At 38.9% G+C, this 26,419-nt stretch overlaps 1 protein-coding gene across 2 annotated transcripts in view; it reads right to left on the bottom strand.

The window, feature by feature from the left end:
- Nucleotides 1-577: 577 nt before the first annotated feature.
- Nucleotides 578-26,419, bottom strand: part of LOC128657288 (zinc finger protein 260-like) — a 169,645-nt gene continuing 143,803 nt past the window's right edge. For both annotated transcript variants that reach the window (XM_053711573.1, XM_053711574.1), the window contains one exon: nt 578-2,283. In XM_053711573.1, the coding sequence (XP_053567548.1) occupies nt 698-2,283 (1,586 nt within the window). In that variant the 3' untranslated portion in view covers nt 578-697. The remainder of the gene's footprint in view (nt 2,284-26,419) is intronic.

The following is a 26,419-nucleotide window of genomic DNA, read 5'->3' as shown; positions in this document are numbered from 1 at the left end:
ACCGTACACTGAAGATTGAATGCAAGGTACCCATTTTAAAATGGGATATCTTGCATTCCTATTGGCTGACATTTTCAAATCAGCCAATAGGATGAGAGCTACTGAAATCATATTGGCTGATTTGAACACTTAGGTCTGAACTCATGATTTGTAATCCATAAGCAAGTAGCTGGAACAACCTATATTTCTTAACCATCTCCTATAAGGTTAAGGACATAGCTAAGAGAGATGGGAGGGTTTTAAAGCTCTTGTATGGGTTCTTGGCCTCCTCCTAGTGGCGTGAAATATATCCCATATGGTATAAAGGATGGTGGACCATCATCATTTTATGAGATACCCTAATAAGGGATACATTGCATGTATTACTGATTTTGTGGTCTTCCGTATCAAGTATCCATGTGAAAAAATCATAAAGAAGACACCCCCATTGGGTGCATAACTTCATTGTGGAACATAAGGCTAATCATGCCCCAGATAAGAATGCTCCACTGTCTCATTTGTTTTGCCTGCAGGCCACACAGTGGAGAATCTCAATTTGTGCTTCCAAATACTAGAAAAAGTAAAATCACCCAGAGGGTTTGGATATAAAGAATTATTATTGAAAAGCAATTTTTCATCCTAATACAACTGCTAACCAATGGCATGAATACAGAGATAGATCGGTCCCACTTACATTAATTGAATTTTTTTTTTACATTTAGGCTTTTTCTCCTGTATGAATTTTCTGATGATCAATAAGAAATGATTTCTGAGCAAAACATTTCCCACATTCAGAACACGCAAATGCTTTCTCTCCTGTATGCATTTTCTCATGTTTAAAAAGATTTAATTTCAGGACAAAACATTTCCCACATTCAGAACATGAAAATGCTTTCTCTCCTGTATGAATTTTCTGATGAGTAATAAAAGATAATTTCCCAGTAAAACATTTCCCACATTTAGAACATGAATAAACTTTCTCTCCTGTATGAATTTTTTGATGTATAATAAGACTTGATTTCCAAGTGAAACATTTCCCACATTCAGAACATGAAAATGCTTTCTCTCCTGTATGAATTTTCTCATGTTTAACAAGATTTGATTTAAGAGCAAAACATTTCCCACATTCAGAACATGAAAATGCTTTTTCTCCTGTATGAATTTTCTCATGTTTAACAAGATTTGATTTCTGAGCAAAAAATTTCCCACATTCAGAACATGAAAATGCCTTCTCTCCCGTATGGATTTTCTGATGAGCAATAAGAGACAGTTTCCAAGTGAAACATTTTCCACATTCAGAACATGAAAATGCTTTCTCTCCTGTATGAATTTTCTCATGTTTAATAAGATTTGACTTCAGAGCAAAACATTTCCCACATTCAGAACATGAAAATGCTTTCTCTCCTGTATGCATTTTCTCATGTTTAACAAGATTTGATTTCCAAGTAAAACATTTCCCACATTCAGAACATGAAAATGCTTTCTCTCCTATATGAATTTTCTGATGAGTAATAAGACTTGATCTCATGGTAAAACATTTCCCACATTCAGAACATGAAAATGCTTTCTCACCTGTATGAATTTTCTGATGAGTAATAAGAGATAATTTCCCAGTAAAACATTTCCCACATTTAGAACATGAAAAAACTTTATCTCCTGTATGATATTTTTGATGCATAAGAAGACTTGATTTCCAAGTAAAACATTTCCCACATTCAGAACATGAAAAAGCTTTCTCTCCTGTATGAATTTTCTCATGTTCAACAAGATTTGATTTCTGAGCAAAACATTTTCCACATTCAGAACATAAAAATGCTTTCTCTCCTGTATGAATTTTCTGATGTCTAATAAGACTTGATCTCATGGTAAAACATTTCCCACATTTAGAACATGAAAAAGCTTTCTCTCCTGTATGAATTTTCTCATGTGTAATAAGACTTGAATTCCAAGTAAAACATTTCCCACATTCAGAACATGAAAATGCTTTCTCTCCTGTATGAATTTTCTGATGTCGAATGAGACTTGATCTCATGGTAAAACATTTCCCACATTTAGAACATGAAAAAGCTTTCTCTCCTGTATGAATTTTCTCATGCGTAATAAGACACGATTCATCAGTAAAACCTTTCCCACTTTGAGTACATGAAAAAGCAATATGTCCTGTATGAAATTTCTGTCTTAAATGCTTTGATGTCCCATATTCAGAACATAAATTGTCCACATTGCTTCTTTGATTCTGAAGAAGACTGAAAGCAGTATTTGTACTTTTACCATGACTGGGATTACTGCAGTTAGTAAATTCACCTGTTGATAAGAAATACAATGAGATTAATATAAGTTATTAATGACATAATTTTTGTAGTTTGAGACCAATTTAACTGTTCTAAATGAGTAAGATGAAGGCTATGACCCCTAAAACTTTCCCCAGCTTCACCCTAAGACTTGGTTTACTAGACATTAAGAAATATTTAATATTTATTTTATAGCAAACATTTTAAAAAAATATCATGTAACAAATACATTTTCATAAGATCTCTAACCAAATATTCTACAGATGTGGCTAAACACATAAGAATCACTTATACAAAATCTCTAATAGACTATTATACTATTATTAGCAACAACAAAAAACAACTAAAAACATAACTTAAAATGGGGAGAGAGTAAGCGCTAAAAAGCTTAAAAGGCTAGTAAAAAGTACATTTTAATACATATAAAAATTTACAAATGGCAATCAGACGCATGGATCCATGTCTGACTTAACAAAAAAATATATAATAAACAAATATAAAAATATCTAAAAATATCCAATGGAGTAAAGCATGTGACGCTGACTTAGTGAGCCAGTGATGAGGAGTTAGAAGGACATGTACATTCAATAATATAAACAACCTAAGTGAGTGATTGAGTGCACACAATAGCTGTCAACAAAGAAAAATAGCATTCACAAAAAAGAAAAAACAGAATTTATGTTTACCTGATAAATTACTTTCTCCAACGGTGTGTCCGGTCCACGGCGTCATCCTTACTTGTGGGATATTCTCTTCCCCAACAGGAAATGGCAAAGAGCCCAGCAAAGCTGGTCACATGATCCCTCCTAGGCTCCGCCTTCCCCAGTCATTCGACCGACGTAAAGGAGGAATATTTGCATAGGAGAAATCATATGATACCGTGGTGACTGTAGTTAAAGAAAATAAATTATCAGACCTGATTAAAAAAACCAGGGCGGGCCGTGGACCGGACACACCGTTGGAGAAAGTAATTTATCAGGTAAACATAAATTCTGTTTTCTCCAACATAGGTGTGTCCGGTCCACGGCGTCATCCTTACTTGTGGGAACCAATACCAAAGCTTTAGGACACGGATGATGGGAGGGAGCAAATCAGGTCACCTAGATGGAAGGCACCACGGCTTGCAAAACCTTTCTCCCAAAAATAGCCTCAGAAGAAGCAAAAGTATCAAATTTGTAAAATTTAGTAAAAGTGTGCAGTGAAGACCAAGTCGCTGCCTTACATATCTGATCAACAGAAGCCTCGTTCTTGAAGGCCCATGTGGAAGCCACGGCCCTAGTGGAATGAGCTGTGATTCTTTCAGGAGGCTGCCGTCCGGCAGTCTCATAAGCCAATCTGATGATGCTTTTAAGCCAAAAAGAGAGAGAGGTAGAAGTTGCTTTTTGACCTCTCCTTTTACCAGAATAAACAACAAACAAGGAAGATGTTTGTCTGAAATCCTTTGTAGCATCTAAATAGAATTTTAGAGCACGAACTACATCCAAATTGTGCAACAAACGTTCCTTCTTTGAAACTGGATTCGGACACAAAGAAGGCACGACTATCTCCTGGTTAATGTTTTTGTTAGAAACAACTTTCGGAAGAAAACCAGGTTTAGTACGCAAAACCACCTTATCTGCATGGAACACCAGATAAGGAGGAGAACACTGCAGAGCAGATAACTCTGAAACTCTTCTAGCAGAAGAAATTGCAACCAAAAACAAAACTTTCCAAGATAATAACTTAATATCTACGGAATGTAAGGGTTCAAACGGAACCCCCTGAAGAACTGAAAGAACTAAGTTGAGACTCCAAGGAGGAGTCAAAGGTTTGTAAACAGGCTTGATTCTAACCAGAGCCTGAACAAAAGCTTGAACATCTGGCACAGCCGCCAGCTTTTTGTGAAGTAAAACAGATAAAGCAGAAATCTGTCCCTTCAAAGAACTTGCAGATAATCCTTTCTCCAAACCTTCTTGAAGAAAGGATAGAATCTTAGGAATTTTTATCTTGTTCCATGGGAATCCTTTAGATTCACACCAACAGATATATTTTTTCCATATTTTATGGTAGATTTTTCTAGTTACAGGCATTCTGGCCTGAACAAGAGTATCAATGACAGAATCTGAGAACCCTCGCTTAGATAAAATCAAGCGTTCAATCTCCAAGCAGTCAGTTGGAGTGAGGCCAGATTCGGATGTTCGAACGGACCTTGAACAAGAAGGTCCTGTCTCAAAGGTAGCTTCCATGGTGGAGCCGATGACATATTCACCAGGTCTGCATACCAAGTCCTGCGTGGCCATGCAGGCGCTATCAAGATCACCGATGCCCTCTCCTGATTGATCCTGGCTACCAGCCTGGGGATGAGAGGAAACGGTGGGAATACATAAGCTAGGTTGAAGGTCCAAGGTGCTACTAGTGCATCTACTAGAGTCGCCTTGGGATCCCTGGATCTGGACCCGTAGCAAGGAACCTTGAAGTTCTGACGAGAGGCCATCAGATCCATGTCTGGAATGCCCCACAATTGAGTAATTTGGGCAAAGATTTCCGGATGGAGTTCCCACTCCCCCGGATGAAATGTCTGACGACTCAGAAAATCCGCTTCCCAATTTTCCACTCCTGGGATGTGGATTGCAGACAAGTGGCAGGAGTGAGTCTCTGCCCATTGAATGATTTTGGTCACTTCTTCCATCGCCAGGGAACTCCTTGTTCCCCCCTGATGGTTGATATACGCAACAGTCGTCATGTTGTCTGATTGAAACCGTATGAATTTGGCCTTTGCTAGCTGAGGCCAAGCCTTGAGAGCATTGAATATCGCTCTCAGTTCCAGAATATTTATCGGGAGAAGAGATTCTTCCCGAGACCAAAGACCCTGAGCTTTCAGGAGTTCCCAGACCGCGCCCCAGCCCACCAGACTGGCGTCGGTCGTGACAATGACCCACTCTGGTCTGCGGAAGCTCATCCCCTGCGACAGGTTGTCCAGGGTCAGCCACCAACGGAGTGAATCTCTGGTCCTCTGATCTACTTGTATCGTCGGAGACAAATCTGTATAATCCCCATTCCACTGACTGAGCATGCACAGTTGTAATGGTCTCAGATGAATTCGCGCAAAAGGAACTATGTCCATTGCCGCGACCATCAAACCTATTACTTCCATGCACTGCGCTATGGAAGGAAGAGGAACAGAATGAAGTACTTGACAAGAGCTTAGAAGTTTTGATTTTCTGGCCTGTGTCAGAAAAATCCTCATTTCTAAGGAGTCTATTATTGTTCCCAAGAAGGGAACTCTTGTTGACGGAGATAGAGAACTTTTTTCTACGTTCACTTTCCACCCGTGAGATCTGAGAAAGGCCAGGACAATGTCCGTATGAGCCTTTGCTTGTGGTAGGGACGACGCTTGAATCAGTATGTCGTCCAAGTAAGGTACTACTGCAATGCCCCTTGGTCGTAGCACCGCTAGAAGGGACCCTAGTACCTTTGTGAAAATTCTTGGAGCAGTGGCTAATCCGAATGGAAGTGCCACAAACTGGTAATGCTTGTCCAGAAAGGCGAACCTTAGGAACCGATGATGTTCCTTGTGGATAGGAATATGTAGATACGCATCCTTTAAATCCACCGTGGTCATGAATTGACCTTCCTGGATGGAAGGAAGAATTGTCCGAATGGTTTCCATTTTGAACGATGGAACCTTGAGAAACTTGTTTAGGATCTTGAGATCTAAGATTGGTCTGAATGTTCCCTCTTTTTTGGGAACTATGAACAGATTGGAGTAGAATCCCATCCCTTGTTCTCCTAATGGAACAGGATGAATCACTCCCATTTTTAACAGGTCTTCTACACAATGTAAGAATGCCTGTCTTTTTATGTGGTCTGAAGACAATTGATACCTGTGGAACCTCCCCCTTGGGGGAAGCTCCTTGAATTCCAGAAGATAACCTTGGGAGACTATTTCTAGCGCCCAAGGATCCAGAACATCTCTTGCCCAAGCCTGAGCGAAGAGAGAAAGTCTGCCCCCCACCAGATCCGGTCCCGGATCGGGGGCCAACATCTCATGCTGTCTTGGTAGCAGTGGCAGGTTTCTTGGCCTGCTTACCTTTGTTCCAGCCTTGCATTGGCCTCCAGGCTGGCTTGGTTTGAGAAGTATTACCCTCTTGCTTAGAGGATGTAGCACTTGGGGCTGGTCCGTTTCTGCGAAAGGGACGAAAATTTGGTTTATTTTTAGCCTTGAAAGACCTGTCCTGAGGAAGGGCGTGGCCCTTACCCCCAGTGATATCAGAAATAATCTCTTTCAAGTCAGGGCCAAACAGCGTTTTCCCCTTGAAAGGTATGTTAAGCAATTTGTTCTTGGAAGACGCATCCGCTGACCAAGATTTTAGCCAAAGCGCTCTGCGCGCCACAATAGCAAACCCTGAATTTTTAAACACCAAAAAACTCTAAGCCATCTCCGTGGAGATGTTGCCTGTACAACGGCAAAGAGAATGACTGGGGAAGGCGGAGCCTAGGAGGGATCATGTGACCAGCTTTGCTGGGCTCTTTGCCATTTCCTGTTGGGGAAGAGAATATCCCACAAGTAAGGATGACGCCGTGGACCGGACACACCTATGTTGGAGAAATAGCATTCACAAAAAATAGTGTTCACAAAAATTGGCGTACATAAAAAATGTTCAAATGTTCAACCGGTTATATGTAAGTGAATCCAGTAGTGTTTCCTCCAAAGTGACGTGTAGAAATATAACGTGAAGTCAATAATAGTAGAATGTAAACGTTGAGTGGGTTAAATTATTGTGGTTCAGCTGCTAAATTAAAAAATTGTAAATCCGTGAGGTGTATAAAAATAAAAATAACTTGTGAAAAAATCCACGTGGAAAACTTGAATTCAAATGATAAACAAAGGTCAAAAATCAAAAGACAAAAATCAAAAGACAAAAATATCAAAAGACAAAAATAGAAAATCAGTGATGATATTAAAAAGCACTAAAGATCTAGTGAAAACAAATCCTTAATTCAGATGATAAAAATCCTTGGTAAGATCCATAACAAACAAATACATCGATAAAATACCTAAAAGGGAACAAAAGAGAAACAAATAGTGCAACACTGTGTATGATATATAATATAGGTAATTAAAACCAAGCTCACCAGTATGCCAATGCGTTTCGGCCTAGACTAGGCCTTTCTCAAGACTATACTGTATCAGAAAATCTGGGAGCTTTAAGTAGGGTCAGTGTTGAAATGATTGGTGCTGTTTTGGCGCCATTTTTAGAGGCACCTCCCTTTCCTGTTTCACCCATTGCATCTCTGGGATATTTCCTATGTTATGTTTCCTGTTTCACCCATTGCATCTCTGGGATATTTCCTATGTTATGTTTCCTGTTTCACCCATTGCATCTCTGGGATATTTCCTATGTTATGTTTCCTGTTTCACCCATTGCATCTCTGGGATATTTCCTATGTTATGTTTATGTTTTCCCATCTTAAAGGTTAATTGGTTCCTATTATTGCCACAAATTCTAGTATAAATCTAGATTTTCCTATTTATTTGTTTTTTATTTTCATTATTAGGTAATAGTAGCGTTTTGTCAATGTTGTTATTATTATATTCTGTGTTAACTCGGTTAGTTTTCTGGGCGGGTTTCCCCTTTCTTTGGGCTCAAATTGCTTATTTATTTACATGGACTGGTTCTCATTTATGAGTTGCCCCTGTTGATGTCAAAAACTTAATTTCCAATGCGATCTTATTTTGAAAATTGCTATGACCGGAAGTGGCCTGGTATTGCGGCATCAACTTCCGTTTTAGCTTTTGGGAGACATAGTTTATTCGATTCACCGGTCTCTATCATGTGACCGGAAGTTCTTTGGTCCACCGGTCTGCATCATATGACCGGAAGGTGCAGCATCATATTCCCCATTGGCTTATGGGATATGTAGTTCCCTCACTTATTAGGACTACAGATCTTTCTCAGATGTTCGGTATTACCCGATCTTACTATGGCTCATTGTCTCTATGTGTCTATAACATATGTCAGAGTCAATGTGCCAATATGTAATAGAATCGGTTACTGGGAATAGTCAATTCTTTGAATAATGTATGTAATTTCTTACGATGCTGATCTGTCACTGCTTATAGTAAAACTGCTTCTAATAAAACTCGCTATATTAATTCTAAGCACATTCTTGGATCCCAATAAAACTCACTTTCTTAATTCTAGGCACATTCTTGGATCCTAATATTGAATAGCTTTACAATTTACTTTTATTTGTTCATACTTTCGTAATGGATAGCCGTTTCACTGCTTCCTTCTAGTTCTTTTGAAAATAAAGCTTATGGGTATTCTCAAGGAGCCATTGAGTCATATATGACCTTGATAAAGTATAGACCTGCAATGTTTATCTAACTTAACATTGTGAGACGTTTATTGCATCCTAATGTTGTATCTCACCGCCGATGGTGGGATGACAAACTGTAATGTCTCAAGAGGGATCAAGGATCTTCCTATCTGTTCACAGTGAAGGTGTAAGCTCAAATCTAATTGGGAGGGCTTCATTACATTTGTATGTGTATATAAAGGACTTTAGGTGACCATTAACCAGAAATCAGCTGGTGTAAGATCAGACGTAAATACACTCAAAGTGATGGCTTCTGTTTGACTTTGGGGCAGACGTGGGGTAGAGGATACAAGATACAAAATCTTCAAATTATGATATTTCATTTCACACATTAAGTAGTCCTACATTAGATTGTTATGTATAGACCAGTGTATGAATACAGGTTTTTTTCTTTTATATGATACTTTTTTAGTTCAATATGACAATTTTAAAGTTGTCATACTGAATGTGTTCAGTTTGACAAAGCTGGGTGTATTCAATACGACATTGTCGCAATTCTTTAGGTCTATTATTCCCGTGTATGGATCTGTTGCCAGGTGTTAATTACTTGACAAATGTACTTATGCTTGTATATTTACTCATTGGTGCTGATGTATCTTTGTGACCAAATTGTCCTATGCCTGATGTTATGTTTCTCTCTCTGATATGATTTTGTTCTTTAATGAGCGACTAACATTTTGTAATACAGAACAAGTATTATGCCCACTCTAAATTTTTACATTTCCCTTGGTTTTTATAGGAAACGGAGAGGGTTAGTATTTTCGATTTTCACTTCCACTCTAGTTTATAGCTTTCATGTATTTGATCTCCCTTTATAAGTACATAGAAAATAGTGATGAGAGCGGAGGTAAATATTTAGTTGGGATACTGTGTGGGGTAACCAACTTAGCGGTCGCATGTTGGGATCCTATCTCTCTAACTTAGGTCATATCATATTTAAACACTCAGAGATGGATGGTGGTTGTTATTTAATAGATGTCATTTAATGGAGATCAGGTGTGCAAGGTCTTCTTTCTGATTTAAACCTCTAAGGTATAGACAGTCCATCATAAATATCCATCTTGACTCATTGAATAGTAGTTTTTGCTCATGGTTTCCTCCTCTCCAGTCTTTTTTGACCTTCTGTATCCCAAAATAACTAAAATCTTTCAGATTCCCCTTGTGGGTAGTTGCAAAATGCTTGTAGAGTGGGGTATCTATTCTGTCTTTCTCTATGCATAGGATGTGTTCCCTGATCCTATCTTTGAGGGCCCTTGATGTCTGCCCTATATATTGTAATCCGCAGGAGCAGGAAACTAGATAGATCACATTTTTGTCGCTACATCTGATCAACTCTTTGATCCTATGTTTCTCGTTTCTCTGATGTGATGAGAAAGTATCCGTTTTTCGTCCGTTCTTACAAGCTTTACAGCTTGGACATGGGTAGAAGCCTTTAATGCTTTTTCCTTGGTGATTGGTCGTGTCGTTATTATTTCCTTTCCTAGGTATACTAGGGGCTATCATCGTTTTCAGGTTCCTAGTTCTCCTATAAATGAATCTCGGATGTGGATTCAGCCTTTCCCCAATCACGTCATCATCTTTGAGTATCGCCCAATGTTTCTTAATAATCTTTTCCAGGATGGATCTGTTCTCACAGTACTCGGATATCATAGGTACGTTGATTGTTTCATCATCCCAGGTTTTTCTTGGTTTGTTTTTATAACTCAGGAGGTTCTCTCTCTTGATCTTACTGACTTCTTCGATTTTATCATCCAACGACTTATTGTCATACCCTCTTTCCAAGAAACGTTGTTTCAGTATGTCAGCCTGTGCAGTCCATTGTTCTATAGTAGAACAATTTTTCTTGACCCTCAAGAATTGGCCCTTGGGTATATTTGACTTCCAGGTGGGATGATGGCAGCTTGTGTTATGGATATAGTTGTTACAGTCAACCTCCTTGAAGGTTTACGTCTCGAGCTTACCATCTTTCACTTCAATTCTCAGATCCAGAAAGTCCAGTTTCTCTTGGCTGTATTGGTATGTAAACTTAAGATTCTTTTCGTTGTGGTTCATTACATTGATAGTATGTAGCAGATCTTCCAATGTTCCACTCCAAATCAAAAAGATGTCATCTATATATCTTGAATATAGGACCAGGTCCGCGCCAGCTGGACATGAGTCCCAGAAGATATTTTCCCATAGGCCCATGTAGAGATTGGCGTAGCTTGGCGCGAACCTGGTCCCCATTGCTGTGCCGCACAATTGCCTGTAAAACTGATTATTGTTACAGAAATAGTTGTGATTCAAGATATATTTAATACAGTCCAAAATGAATATCCTCTGTTCTTCTGGTATTTCCTCATCCTTTAGTAGGAATGAGTTTACTGCTTCAATCCCTAGGTCATGTGGGATACTTGTATAAAGTGACGTAACGTCACATGTGGCCATTATATAGTTGTTCTTCCAGGTTATTGAATTTAGCAGTGACAGAATTTGTGTGGAGTCTCTGAGATGTGATGGTAATGATATTACATATTTCTGTAACATCTTATCCACGTATTCAGATAAGTTGCTTGTCAAAGATCCTATCCCAGATATAATGGGCCTTCCTGGTGGATCGTTTAAGGATTTATGGACTTTAGGTAGTTGGTAAAATACGGGTGTTTTTGGGTATGGTATTCTTATGTAATTATATTCCCTTTCACTGAGTATCCCTTCGGTTTTAGCTGTTCCGAGGAGGGCATCTAGCTCTTTCTTGAACCTAACTACTGGGTTGCTGCAGAGCTTTTGGTAGGTATTGGTGTCATTTAGAATCCTCAGACATTCGTCCTCATACTTCACCTTGTCCATAATAACAATTCCACCTCCTTTGTCGGCTGGTTTTATAGTCAGTTTATGATTCTTTTCTAGGCTTTTAATTGTCTCCAATTGTGATCTTGTCAGATTATGCCTGATTTTATTACATTTGGATAAATTCAGGTTCCTGATGTCTTGACAGATATTCATTTCGAATGTCTCGATGTGACTCCCTTTGCTGGTTATAGGGTAGAATGAAGACTTCGCCTTCAGATCAGTATGCGTAAATCTGTTATCTATATTGCTTCTTAGAGGTGTTTGATAAGTATCAATGGGAGATTTTAGGAAATGCCTTTTTAGGGTTAATTTCCTTACCAGCTCCTTTGCGCTTATGAAGGTTTGAAACTTGTCCATTTTCTTAGATGGAGCAAAGCTCAGTCCATATGAGAGTACCTCTTTCTCTTTTTCTGTCAGAACTGTGGAGCTTAAGTTAAACAGTCCTTTCGTCGTTTTGACAGTATCAACACTTCTGGGGTCGCTACTCTTTGGGCTTCGTGTTATGATCTGTTCAGGCTTCTGTTTCCTTGACCTGCTGCCCCCTCTGGACCCTCTAGAGGTCTTTTTTTGTTTACGGAACAGGATTGTTCTTCCATGTCCAGGTTCTTTCTCTTTAATGTTGATTTGTTTTTCTCTTTTTCCCTTGGTGGAAGGGGGCTTTCCCCTAAAAAAACCTCGCCTGTTTCTTGGCCCTTTTCTTGTATTGTAACACTCCTATGTTGTTGTGGGGTGTGTTTTTGTTGGCCCACCTTCACATTGGAGTATTGCTGGTTGTTCCTCCATTGTGATTCTTTGGATATATTTTGGTTGTAGGGAGGGTCGTCTTTCCAACTTTGTTTTCTGTGTCCGTTATACATGTAATCATTGTGTTCTCTATGGCCTGTATGGGCATAAGGTCTCTCATCAAACCTCAAATGATTTTTCCTTTGGTCCATGAAGAATGGACTCTTTCCATAGTTGTCCCCTAGTGGAAACGGTGATCTTCTATCATCACGATAATGGTGCTGCCGTCTGTGATAATGAGTTTGTGGACGGAAGTGGCCATAGTATGGCCTAGTATTTCCAAACCTGGGTTCATGTTCCCAATTTGTTTGGTCCTGGTTTCTTCTGTTGTCATAGCGTGGTCTCCTTTCGGGGTATTTGTAGTTGTTATAATCTCTCGGGTATTGTTGGTCCTCCCGGTGTGCATTATACACATAGCTTCTGTTGTATGGAGAATCTCTTGTGTGAGAATAGTAGCTGTTGTTTGGCCCAAAGAGTAGCGACCCCAGAAGTGTTGATACTGTCAAAACGACGAAAGGACTGTTTAACTTAAGCTCCACAGTTCTGACAGAAAAAGAGAAAGAGGTACTCTCATATGGACTGAGCTTTGCTCCATCTAAGAAAATGGACAAGTTTCAAACCTTCATAAGCGCAAAGGAGCTGGTAAGGAAATTAACCCTAAAAAGGCATTTCCTAAAATCTCCCATTGATACTTATCAAACACCTCTAAGAAGCAATATAGATAACAGATTTACGCATACTGATCTGAAGGCGAAGTCTTCATTCTACCCTATAACCAGCAAAGGGAGTCACATCGAGACATTCGAAATGAATATCTGTCAAGACATCAGGAACCTGAATTTATCCAAATGTAATAAAATCAGGCATAATCTGACAAGATCACAATTGGAGACAATTAAAAGCCTAGAAAAGAATCATAAATTGACTATAAAACCAGCCGACAAAGGAGGTGGAATTGTTATTATGGACAAGGTGAAGTATGAGGACGAATGTCTGAGGATTCTAAATGACACCAATACCTACCAAAAGCTCTGCAGCAACCCAGTAGTTAGGTTCAAGAAAGAGCTAGATGCCCTCCTCGGAACAGCTAAAACCGAAGGGATACTCAGTGAAAGGGAATATAATTACATAAGAATACCATACCCAAAAACACCAACTACCTAAAGTCCATAAATCCTTAAACGATCCACCAGGAAGGCCCATTATATCTGGGATAGGATCTTTGACAAGCAACTTATCTGAATACGTGGATAAGATGTTACAGAAATATGTAATATCATTACCATCACATCTCAGAGACTCCACACAAATTCTGTCACTGCTAAATTCAATGACCTGGAAGAACAACTATATAATGGCCACATGTGACGTTACGTCACTTTATACAAGTATCCCACATGACCTAGGGATTGAAGCAGTAAACTCATTCCTACTAAAGGATGAGGAAATACCAGAAGAACAGAGGATATTCATTTTGGACTGTATTAAATATATCTTGAATCACAACTATTTCTGTAACAATAATCAGTTTTACAGGCAATTGTGCGGCACAGCAATGGGGACCAGGTTCGCGCCAAGCTACGCCAATCTCTACATGGGCCTATGGGAAAACATCTTCTGGGACTCATGTCCAGCTGGCGCGGACCTGGTCCTATATTCAAGATATATAGATGACATCTTTTTGATTTGGAGTGGAACATTGGAAGATCTGCTACATACTATCAATGTAATGAACCACAACGAAAAGAATCTTAAGTTTACATACCAATACAGCCAAGAGAAACTGGACTTTCTGGATCTGAGAATTGAAGTGAAAGATGGGAAGCTCGAGACGTCAACCTTCTTCAAGGAGGTTGACTGTAACAACTATATCCATAACACAAGCTGCCATCATCCCACCTGGAAGTCAAATATACCCAAGGGCCAATTCTTGAGGGTCAAGAAAAATTGTTCTACTATAGAACAATGGACTGCACAGGCTGACATACTGAAACAACGTTTCTTGGAAAGAGGGTATGACAATAAGTCGTTGGATGATAAAATCGAAGAAGTCAGTAAGATCAAGAGAGAGAACCTCCTGAGTTATAAAAACAAACCAAGAAAAACCTGGGATGATGAAACAATCGACGTACCTATGATATCCGAGTACTGTGAGAACAGATCCATCCTGGAAAAGATTATTAAGAAACATTGGGCGATACTCAAAGATGATGACGTGATTGGGGAAAGGCTGAATCCACATCCGAGATTCATTTATAGGAGAACTAGGAACCTGAAAACGATGATAGCCCCTAGTATACCTAGGAAAGGAAATAATAACGACACAACCAATCACCAAGGAAAAAGCATTAAAGGCTTCTACCCATGTCCAAGCTGTAAAGCTTGTAAGAACGGACGAAAAACTGATACTTTCTCATCACATCAGAGAAACGAGAAACATAGGATCAAAGAGTTGATCAGATGTAGCGACAAAAATGTGATCTATCTAGTTTCCTGCTCCTGCGGATTACAATATATAGGGCAGACATCAAGGGCCCTCAAAGATAGGATCAGGGAACACATCCTATGCATAGAGAAAGACAGAATAGATACCCCACTCTACAAGCATTTTGCAACTACCCACAAGGGGAATCTGAAAGATTTTAGTTATTTTGGGATACAGAAGGTCAAAAAAGACTGGAGAGGAGGAAACCATGAGCAAAAACTACTATTCAATGAGTCAAGATGGATATTTATGATGGACTGTCTATACCCTAGAGGTTTAAATCAGAAAGAAGACCTTGCACACCTGATCTCCATTAAATGACATCTATTAAATAACAACCACCATCCATCTCCGAGTGTTTAAATATGATATGACCTAAGTTAGAGAGATAGGATCCCAACATGCGACCGCTAAGTTGGTTACCCCACACAGTATCCCAACTAAATATTTACCTCCGCTCTCATCACTATTTTCTATGTACTTATAAAGGGAGATCAAATACATGAAAGCTATAAACTAGAGTGGAAGTGAAAATCGAAAATACTAACCCTCTCCGTTTCCTATAAAAACCAAGGGAAATGTAAAAATTTAGAGTGGGCATAATACTTGTTCTGTATTACAAAATGTTAGTCGCTCATTAAAGAACAAAATCATATCAGAGAGAGAAACATAACATCAGGCATAGGACAATTTGGTCACAAAGATACATCAGCACCAATTAGTAAATATACAAGCATAAGTACATTTGTCAAGTAATTAACACCTGGCAACAGATCCATACACGGGAATAATAGACCTAAAGAATTGCGACAATGTCGTATTGAATACACCCAGCTTTGTCAAACTGAACACATTCAGTATGACAACTTTAATAGAAAAGAAAAAACCCTGTATTCATACACTGGTCTATACATAACAATCTAATGTAGGACTACTTAATGTGTGAAATGAAATATCATAATTTGAAGATTTTGTATCTTGTATCCTCTACCCCACGTCTGCCCCAAAGTCAAACAGAAGCCATCACTTTGAGTGTATTTACGTCTGATCTTACACCAGCTGATTTCTGGTTAATGGTCACCTAAAGTCCTTTATATACACATACAAATGTAATGAAACCCTCCCAATTAGATTTGAGCTTACACCTTCACTGTGAACAGATAGGAAGATCCTTGATCCCTCTTGAGACATTACAGTTTGTCATCCCACCATCGGCGGTGAGATACAGCATTAGGATGCAATAAACGTCTCACAATGTTAAGTTAGATAAACATTGCAGGTCTATACTTTATCAAGGTCATATATGACTCAATGGCTCCTTGAGAATACCCATAAGCTTTATTTTCAAAAGAACTAGAAGGAAGCAGTGAAACGGCTATCCATTACGAAAGTATTAACAAATAAAAGTAAATTGTAAAGCTATTCAATATTAGGATCCAAGAATGTGCCTAGAATTAAGAAAGTGAGTTTTATTGGGATCCAAGAATGTGCTTAGAATTAATATAGCGAGTTTTATTAGAAGCAGTTTTACTATAAGCAGTGACAGATCAGCATCGTAAGAAATTACATACATTATTCAAAGAATTGACTATTCCCAGTAACCGATTCTATTACATATTGGCACATTGACTCTGACATATGTTATAGACACATAGAGACAATGAGCCATAGTAAGATCGGGTAATACCGAACATCTGAGAAAGATCTGTAGTCCTAATAAGTGAGGGAACTACATATCCCATAAGCCAATGGGGAATATGATGCTGCACCTTCCGGTCATATGATGCAGACCGGTGGACCAAAGAACTTCCGGTCACATGATAGAGACCGGTGAATCGAATAAACTATGTCTCCCAAAAGCTAAAACGGAAGTTGATGCCGCGATACCAGGCCACTTCCGGTCATAGCAATTTTCAAAATAAGATCGCATTGGAAATTAAGTTTTTGACATCAACAGGGGCAACTCATAAATGAGAACCAGTCCATGTAAATAAATAAGCAATTTGAGCCCAAAGAAAGGGGAAACCCGCCCAGAAAACTAACTGAGTTAACACAGAATATAATAATAACAACATTGACAAAACGCTACTATTACCTAATAATGAAAATAAAAAACAAATAAATACGAAAATCTAGATTTATACTAGAATTTGTGGCAATAATAGGAACCAATTAACCTTTAAGATGGGAAAACATAAACATAACATAGGAAATATCCCAGAGATGCAATGGGTGAAACAGGAAACATAACATAGGAAATATCCCAGAGATGCAATGGGTGAAACAGGAAACATAACATAGGAAATATCCCAGAGATGCAATGGGTGAAACAGGAAACATAACATAGGAAATATCCCAGAGATGCAATGGGTGAAACAGGAAAGGGAGGTGCCTCTAAAAATGGCGCCAAAACAGCACCAATCATTTCAACACTGACCCTACTTAAAGCTCCCAGATTTTCTGATACAGTATAGTCTTGAGAAAGGCCTAGTCTAGGCCGAAACGCGTTGGCATACTGGTGAGCTTGGTTTTAATTACCTATATTATATATCATACACAGTGTTGCACTATTTGTTTCTCTTTTGTTCCCTTTTAGGTATTTTATCGATGTATTTGTTTGTTATGGATCTTACCAAGGATTTTTAACATCTGAATTAAGGATTTGTTTTCACTAGATCTTTAGTGCTTTTTAATATTATCACTGATTTTCTATTTTTGTCTTTTGATATTTTTGTCTTTTGATTTTTGTCTTTTGATTTTTGACCTTTGTTTATCATTTGAATTCAAGTTTTCCACGTGGATTTTTTTACAAGTTATTTTTATTTTTATTTTTATACACCTCACGGATTTACAATTTTTTAATTTAGCAGCTGAACCACAATAATTTAACCCACTCAACGTTTACATTCTACTATTATTGACTTCACGTTATATTTCTACACGTCACTTTGGAGGAAACACTACTGGATTCACTTACATATAACCGGTTGAACATTTGAACATTTTTTATGTACGCCAATTTTTGTGAACACTATTTTTTGTGAATGCTATTTTTCTTTTTTGTGAATGCTATTTTTCTTTGTTGACAGCTATTGTGTGCACTCAATCACTCACTTAGGTTGTTTATATTATTGAATGTACATGTCCTTCTAACTCCTCATCACTGGCTCACTAAGTCAGCGTCACATGCTTTACTCCATTGGATATATTTAGATATTTTTATATTTGTTTATTATATATTTTTTTGTTAAGTCAGACATGGATCCATGCGTCTGATTGCCATTTGTAAATTTTTATATGTATTAAAATGTACTTTTTACTAGCCTTTTAAGCTTTTTAGCGCTTACTCTCTCCCCATTTTAACTTTTATATTGTTAGCCTACTAGGAGGCTATATAGTTAGTAAGCTTAAGGCCCTGGGTGTAGCGCTCGGTCCACTTCTCCTGTTCTTAAAAACATAACTTACGCTTACCTGATAAATTAGTTTATTTCAAGGTGGGGAGAGTCATTTTCTGACCACTAGGAAGAGTATTTCCAAACTTCAAAGGTCTTATAAAACCCCTCTCACCTCTAAGGTAACTAGTCTGATGTATACAATTTGAAAAAAGGCAGCACTTTAAAGCACCTTTCAAATTTAAAATCAGAGACAGCTCGCAATAGCCTAATGCATTTCATGCCTCACCAGCACTTAATCATAGTGATGTACGTCATGTCATCCTCTCCTAATTTAAAGGAGAAGTGTCCAATCAGAGTGTTACAGTTCAAAACAGAAAGATAAAAAAAACTATTTACACACTCAATACATCATTAACAATGTTACAAGAGAGTAATAAGTCTGAGTCACATTGTTATCTTTGAATAACAGTATTAGATGTTAAAGGGACAGTAAAGTCAAAAGTAAACTTTCATGATTCGGATTGAGCAATCGATTTTAAACAGCTTTAGAATTTATTTCTGTTATCAAATATGATTTGTTCTCTTGGTATCTTTTATTGAAGAGTAAAACTAGGTAGGCTTGTAAGAGCTCAGGAGTGTGCACGTGTCTTTAGTATTCTATGGCAGCAGTGTTTAGTAACACTGTATAACAAAGCTACAAATAATATTGCAAAACAGTGCTGCCATAGAGAACTAAAGAAACATGCACACTCCTGAGCTCTTATAAGCCTACCTAGTTTTACTCTTTAGTCACCAAGAGAACAAAGCAAATTTGATAATAGAAGTAAATTTGAAAGTTGTTTAAAATTGCAAAACCTATACGAATCATGAAATTTTGACTTTACTGTCCTTTTAAAGATAAATATTTCCACATCAAAGATAAGACAATATGCATATATATTTAAGGGAGATGCATATTACACTGTAATAAATAATACTTTACAAAGAAACATACATGATCCTTGATTTAATCCACAAAATAATATATCCCATTCACGGGTCAAACCATAAGCGGATATTGTTCTTAATTAGTGTATTCAATATAATTCTTTTTTCTACAATATCATATGCTTATTACCATCCATAAGTGGCAGCTTAGCAATATCTATTGTCTTAACATATATATGAAAGATATTAATCATATGAACATACTAAAATGCCTCACGATAGTAGAATCCTTATTGCAGTTTCTTACATCTCTTATATGTTTCCCTAACGCTAGATCTCAATTCTCGTGATGTTTGTCCTATGTACTGTTGGAAACAAAATGAACATTCTAAACGATAAACAACAAAATCTGTTCTACAGTTCGCATACGCATTATATTGAATCTTTGATTAGTTACTTTACTAGTAAAAGAATCTCCCATCTGTATTGTTCCACATGTGATACAAGGGCCTACTCCACATTTAAAGGTGCCTTTATATCTTTATCCACACATTAGCATCTATATCTTGCTACATACCACACTTGGTCACAATTTAGAGGACAACGTTAAAGCTTTTCTGGAAACAAATTTGCAATTTTGTAAAATAGGTGCTAAGACCTCATCATTTTTCAAAACATACAAGTTTTTCTTTAGAATACTACAAATTGCATGATAATGTTTAGAAAATTCAATTGAAAAAATTACTGTAGAATTGGATACTAATTTGTTTCCAATTCCAAAATTTCAATCTAGAAATGAGGAATGGTGCTTGTTTTTCAAAAAGGTCTTCAGAATTAGTGTTTCTCTTCAATTTCAAAAACTTTTAGGGATTGACTTAATTAAATGTCTAGGGTGGCATGAGTTAGCATGTAGTATATAGTATTTCCAGCTGTTGATTCACAATATGTGACAGTTATCACCTCACCTGTTAAAGCTACCCCACTAAATGGAGAACAGGAACATTAATTTTCTCCATGAATTTCACCCTCAAATCTCAAATTTAAGTCATTATTATTAATATACAGTGAAAAGACTCAAAATCAAATGGATCTTTTACTATAAAGATTAGATCATCATATACAGCGCTATTTGGTCTCTGAAAGGGTTGATGCTGTTATAGATGTAATTGTACTTCCACCATCCAACATATACATTTGCAAAAGATGGTGCAAATTTGGCACCCTTCATGGTGCTGCAAATCTAAAGCTAATATTCATGATCAAACAAATTATGCAGTTTAAACTCATTTGTATAATGCATTTTCATATTTAAAAAAAAATTAACCATCGCTTGTCTACCTAGATTATGTAGTATACTAAAGTACAAAGAAAACAGAATTTATGTTTACCTGATAAATTACTTTCTCCAACGGTGTGTCCGGTCCACGGCGTCATCCTTACTTGTGGGATATTCTCTTCCCCAACAGGAAATGGCAAAGAGCCCAGCAAAGCTGGTCACATGATCCCTCCTAGGCTCCGCCTACCCCAGTCATTCGACCGACGTTAAGGAGGAATATTTGCATAGGAGAAACCATATGATACCGTGGTGACTGTAGTTAAAGAAAATAAAATATCAGACCTGATTAAAAAACCAGGGCGGGCCGTGGACCGGACACACCGTTGGAGAAAGTAATTTATCAGGTAAACATAAATTCTGTTTTCTCCAACATAGGTGTGTCCGGTCCACGGCGTCATCCTTACTTGTGGGAACCAATACCAAAGCTTTAGGACACGGATGAAGGGAGGGAGCAAATCAGGTCACCTAAATGGAAGGCACCACGGCTTGCAAAACCTTTCTCCCAAAAATAGCCTCAGAAGAAGCAAAAGTATCAAACTTGTAAAATTTGGTAAAAGTGTGCAGTGAAGACCAAGTCGCTGCCCTACATATCTGATCAACAGAAGCCTCGTTCTTGAAGGCCCATGTGGAAGCCACAGCCCTAGTGGAATGAGCTGTGATTCTTTCGGGAGGCTGCCGTCCGGCAGTCTCGTAAGCCAATCTGATGATGCTTTTAATCCAAAAAGAGAGAGAGGTAGAAGTTGCTTTTTGACCTCTCCTTTTACCTGAATAAACAACAAACAAGGAAGATGTTTGTCTAAAATCCTTTGTAGCATCTAAATAGAATTTTAGAGCGCGAACAACATCCAAATTGTGCAACAAACGTTCCTTCTTCGAAACTGGTTTCGGACACAGAGAAGGTACGATAATCTCCTGGTTAATGTTTTTGTTAGAAACAACTGGCGTCGGTCGTGACAATGACCCACTCTGGTCTGCGGAATGTCATCCCTTGTGACAGGTTGTCCAGGGACAGCCACCAACGTAGTGAGTCTCTGGTCCTCTGATTTACTTGTATCTTCGGAGACAAGTCTGTATAGTCCCCATTCCACTGACTGAGCATGCACAGTTGTAATGGTCTTAGATGAATGCGCGCAAAAGGAACTATGTCCATTGCCGCTACCATCAAACCTATCACTTCCATGCACTGCGCTATGGAAGGAAGAGGAACGGAATGAAGTATCCGACAAGAGTCTAGAAGTTTTGTTTTTCTGGCTTCTGTCAGAAAAATCCTCATTTCTAAGGAGTCTATTATTGTTCCCAAGAAGGGAACCCTTGTTGACGGAGATAGAGAACTCTTTTCCACGTTCACTTTCCATCCGTGAGATCTGAGAAAGGCCAGGACAATGTCCGTGTGAGCCTTTGCTTGAGGAAGGGACGACGCTTGAATCAGAATGTCGTCCAAGTAAGGTACTACGGCAATGCCCCTTGGTCTTAGCACAGCTAGAAGGGACCCTAGTACCTTTGTGAAAATCCTTGGAGCAGTGGCTAATCCGAAAGGAAGCGCCACGAACTGGTAATGCTTGTCCAGGAATGCGAACCTTAGGAACCGATGATGTTCCTTGTGGATAGGAATATGTAGATACGCATCCTTTAAATCCACCGTGGTCATGAATTGACCTTCCTGGATGGAAGGAAGAATAGTTCAAATGGTTTCCATCTTGAACGATGGAACCTTGAGAAACTTGTTTAAGATCTTGAGATCTAAGATTGGTCTGAACGTTCCCTCTTTTTTGGGAACTATGAACAGATTGGAGTAGAACCCCATCCCTTGTTCTCCTAATGGAACAGGATGAATCACTCCCATTTTTAACAGGTCTTCTACACAATGTAAGAATGCCTGTCTTTTTATGTGGTCTGAAGACAACTGAGACCTGTGGAACCTCCCCCTTGGGGGAAGCCCCTTGAACTCCAGAAAATAACCTTGGGAGACTATTTCTAGCGCCCAAGGATCCAGAACATCTCTTGCCCAAGCCTGAGCGAAGAGAGAGAGTCTGCCCCCCACCAGATCCGGTCCCGGATCGGGGGCCAACATTTCATGCTGTCTTGGTAGCAGTGGCAGGTTTCTTGGCCTGCTTTCCCTTGTTCCAGCCTTGCATTGGTCTCCAAGCTGGCTTGGCTTGAGAAGTATTACCCTCTTGCTTAGAGGACGTAGCACTTTGGGCTGGTCCGTTTCTACGAAAGGGACGAAAATTAGGTTTATTTTTGGCCTTGAAAGGCCGATCCTGAGGAAGGGCGTGGCCCTTACCCCCAGTGATATCAGAGATAATCTCTTTCAAGTCAGGGCCAAACAGCGTTTTCCCCTTGAAAGGAATGTTAAGTAGCTTGTTCTTGGAAGACGCATCAGCTGCCCAAGATTTCAACCAAAGCGCTCTGCGCGCCACAATAGCAAACCCAGAATTCTTAGTCGCTAACCTAGCCAATTGCAAAGTGGCGTCTAAGGTGAAAGAATTAGCCAATTTGAGAGCATTGATTCTGTCCATAATCTCCTCATAAGGAGGAGAATCACTATCGACCGCCTTTACCAGCTCATCGAACCAGAAACACGCGGCTGTAGCGACAGGGACAATGCATGAAATTGGTTGTAGAAGGTAACCCTGCTGAACAAACATCTTTTTAAGCAAACCTTCTAATTTTTTATCCATAGGATCTTTGAAAGCACAACTATCTTCTATGGGTATAGTGGTGCGTTTGTTTAAGGTGGAAACCGCTCCCTCGACCTTGGGGACTGTCTGCCATAAGTCCTTTCTGGGGTCGACCATAGGAAACAATTTTTTAAATATGGGGGGAGGGACGAAAGGAATACCGGGCCTTTCCCATTCTTTATTTACAATGTCCGCCACCCGCTTGGGTATAGGAAAAGCTTCTGGGAGCCCCGGGACCTCTAGGAACTTGTCCATTTTACATAGTTTCTCTGGGATGACCAACTTGTCACAATCATCCAGAGTGGATAATACCTCCTTAAGCAGAATGCGGAGATGTTCCAACTTAAATTTAAACGTAATCACATCAGGTTCAGCTTGTTGAGAAATGTTCCCTGAATCAGTAATTTCTCCCTCAGACAAAACCTCCCTGGCCCCATCAGATTGGTTTAGGGGCCCTTCAGAACCATTATTATCAGCGTCGTCATGCTCTTCAGTATCTAAAACAGAGCAGTCGCGCTTACGCTGATAAGTGTTCATTTTGGCTAAAATGTTTTTGACAGAATTATCCATTACAGCCGTTAATTGTTGCATAGTAAGGAGTATTGGCGCGCTAGATGTACTAGGGGCCTCCTGAGTGGGCAAGACTCGTGTAGACGAAGGAGGGAATGATGCAGTACCATGCTTACTCCCCTCACTTGAGGAATCATCTTGGGCATCATTGTCATTGTCACATAAATCACATTTATTTAAATGAGAAGGAACTCTGGCTTCCCCACATTCAGAACACAGTCTATCTGGTAGTTCAGACATGTTAAACAGGCATAAACTTGATAACAAAGTACAAAAAACGTTTTAAAATAAAACCGTTACTGTCACTTTAAATTTTAAACTGAACACACTTTATTACTGCAATTGCGAAAAAATATGAAGGAATTGTTCAAAATTCACCAAAATTTCACCACAGTGTCTTAAAGCCTTAACCCCTTTACAGTCCCTGGTATCTGCTTTGCTGAGACCCAACCAAACCCAAAGGGGAATACGATACCAAATGACGCCTTCAGAAAGTCTTTTCTAGGTATCAGAGCTCCTCACACATGCGACTGCATGTCATGCCTCTCAAAAACAAGTGCGCAACACCGGCGCGAAAATGAGGCTCTGCCTATGATTTGGGAAAGCCCCTAAAGAATAAGGTGTCTAAAAACAGTGCCTGCCGATATAATCTTATCAAAATACCCAGATTAAATGATTCCTCAAGGCTAAATATGTGTTAATAATGAATCGATTTAGCCCAGAAAAAGTCTACAGTCTTAATAAGCCCTTGTGAAGCCCTTATTTACTATCTTAATAAACATGGCTTACCGGATCCCATAGGGAAAATGACAGCTTCCAGCATTACATCGTCTTGTTAGAATGTGTCATACCTCAAGCAGCAAGAGACTGCTCACTGTTCCCCCAACTGAAGTTAATTGCTCTCAACAGTCCTGTGTGGAACAGCCATGGATTTTAGTAACGGTTGCTAAAATCATTTTCCTCATACAAACAGAAATCTTCATCTCTTTTCTGTTTCTGAGTAAATAGTACATACCAGCACTATTTTAAAATAACAAACTCTTGATTGAATAATAAAAACTACAGTTAAACACTAAAAAACTCTAAGCCATCTCCGTGGAGATGTTGCCTATACAACGGCAAAGAGAATGACTGGGGTAGGCGGAGCCTAGGAGGGATCATGTGACCAGCTTTGCTGGGCTCTTTGCCATTTCCTGTTGGGGAAGAGAATATCCCACAAGTAAGGATGACGCCGTGGACCGGACACACCTATGTTGGAGAAATTGCATCAATCACAATCCATTTGTAACCCATTTTCCATTCAAAGTTTTGTAAGATACGTCACAAGAATTGAGATCTAGAGTTAGGGAACATATAAGAGATGTAAGAAATTACAATAAGGATTCTACTATTGCGAGACATTTTAATTATGTCCATATGACTAATATATTTCATATGTCTGTTAAGATAATAGATATTGCTAAGATGCCACTTAGGGGTGGTAATAAACATGAGATATTGCAGAAAAAATAATTATATTGGATACACTAATTAAGAACAATATCCTCTTATGGTTTAAACCATGAATGGGATATAAGTTATAAGGGTTATTTATTACAGTGTAATATGTATCTCCCTTAAATATATATGCATATTGTTTCTATTAGTTAAAAAGATGCATTCATAGTCCATTTAGAAATGGGGCACATTTTATCTGAAACATGTTTGTATTGATCCTATCTTTGATATGGAAATATTTATCTTTAACATCTAATACTGTTATTTAAAGATAGCAAAGTGACTCAAACTTATTACTCTCTTGTAACGTTAATGATGTATTGAGTGTGTAAATGTTTTTTTATCTTTCTGTTTTTAAATGTAACACTCTGATTGGACACTTCTTTAAATTAGGAGAAAATGACGTGACAAGCATTCTTATGATTAAGTGCCAGTGAGGCATGAAACGTGTTAGGATATGGCGGGCTGTCTTTGATTTTATGGAACTCCAATAAACATTGGGGTCCATCCGATAAAAATCGTCGCCCGCAAAAGCCGGCAACGCCAATATTTACGCTGATTTGGTATCACATACACGGCGTAACCTAGAAGTTACGCGCGTATATTTCTGCCGTCGCCCGTAGTTTTTTGGGCCATAGGCAGGTATACCAAACCAGCGCAGTTTGGTATCCAATATGCAGCGTAAGGACTTACGTGGCGAAAATGGAGAAAACTTACTCCATTTTCACCTCGCCACAAAAAGCAGCCGTAAGAAGCCTTACGCTGACTATTGGAGCCCCGTAACTCCCTAAACTGGCTGCTAAAATAAACCTAACACCTAACGCATGCGCAATGTCTATCTCCCTGTCAACCGCGATCTTCTAAAATAAACCTAACACCTAACGCATGCGCAATGTCTATCTCCCTGTCAACCGCGATCTTCTAAAATAAACCTAACACCTAACGCATGCGCAATGTCTATCTACCTGTCAACCGCGACCCCCCCCCCGAAATCCCTAATAAAGTTATTAACCCCTAAACCGCCGCTCCCGGACCCCGCCGCCATCTACATAAACTAACCCCCTACTGTGAGCCCCTAAAACTGCCGCCATCTACCTTATCTATCCCCTAATCTGACCCCTTACACCGCCGCCACCTATATAAAAATTATTAACCCCTAATCTAATTCCCCTATACCGCCGCCAGCTATATTAATATTATTAACCCCTAATGTAAGCCCCTTACACCGCCGCCATCTCTATTAAAATGATTAACCCCTAATTTAATCTACCTACCCCCGC

The sequence above is a fragment of the Bombina bombina genome, chromosome 4, assembly GCF_027579735.1.
Source record: "Bombina bombina isolate aBomBom1 chromosome 4, aBomBom1.pri, whole genome shotgun sequence".
NCBI lineage: Eukaryota > Metazoa > Chordata > Amphibia > Anura > Bombinatoridae > Bombina > Bombina bombina.
The sequence above is the reverse complement of the archived record's forward strand: the minus strand, read 5'-3'. Positions and strand labels throughout refer to the sequence as shown.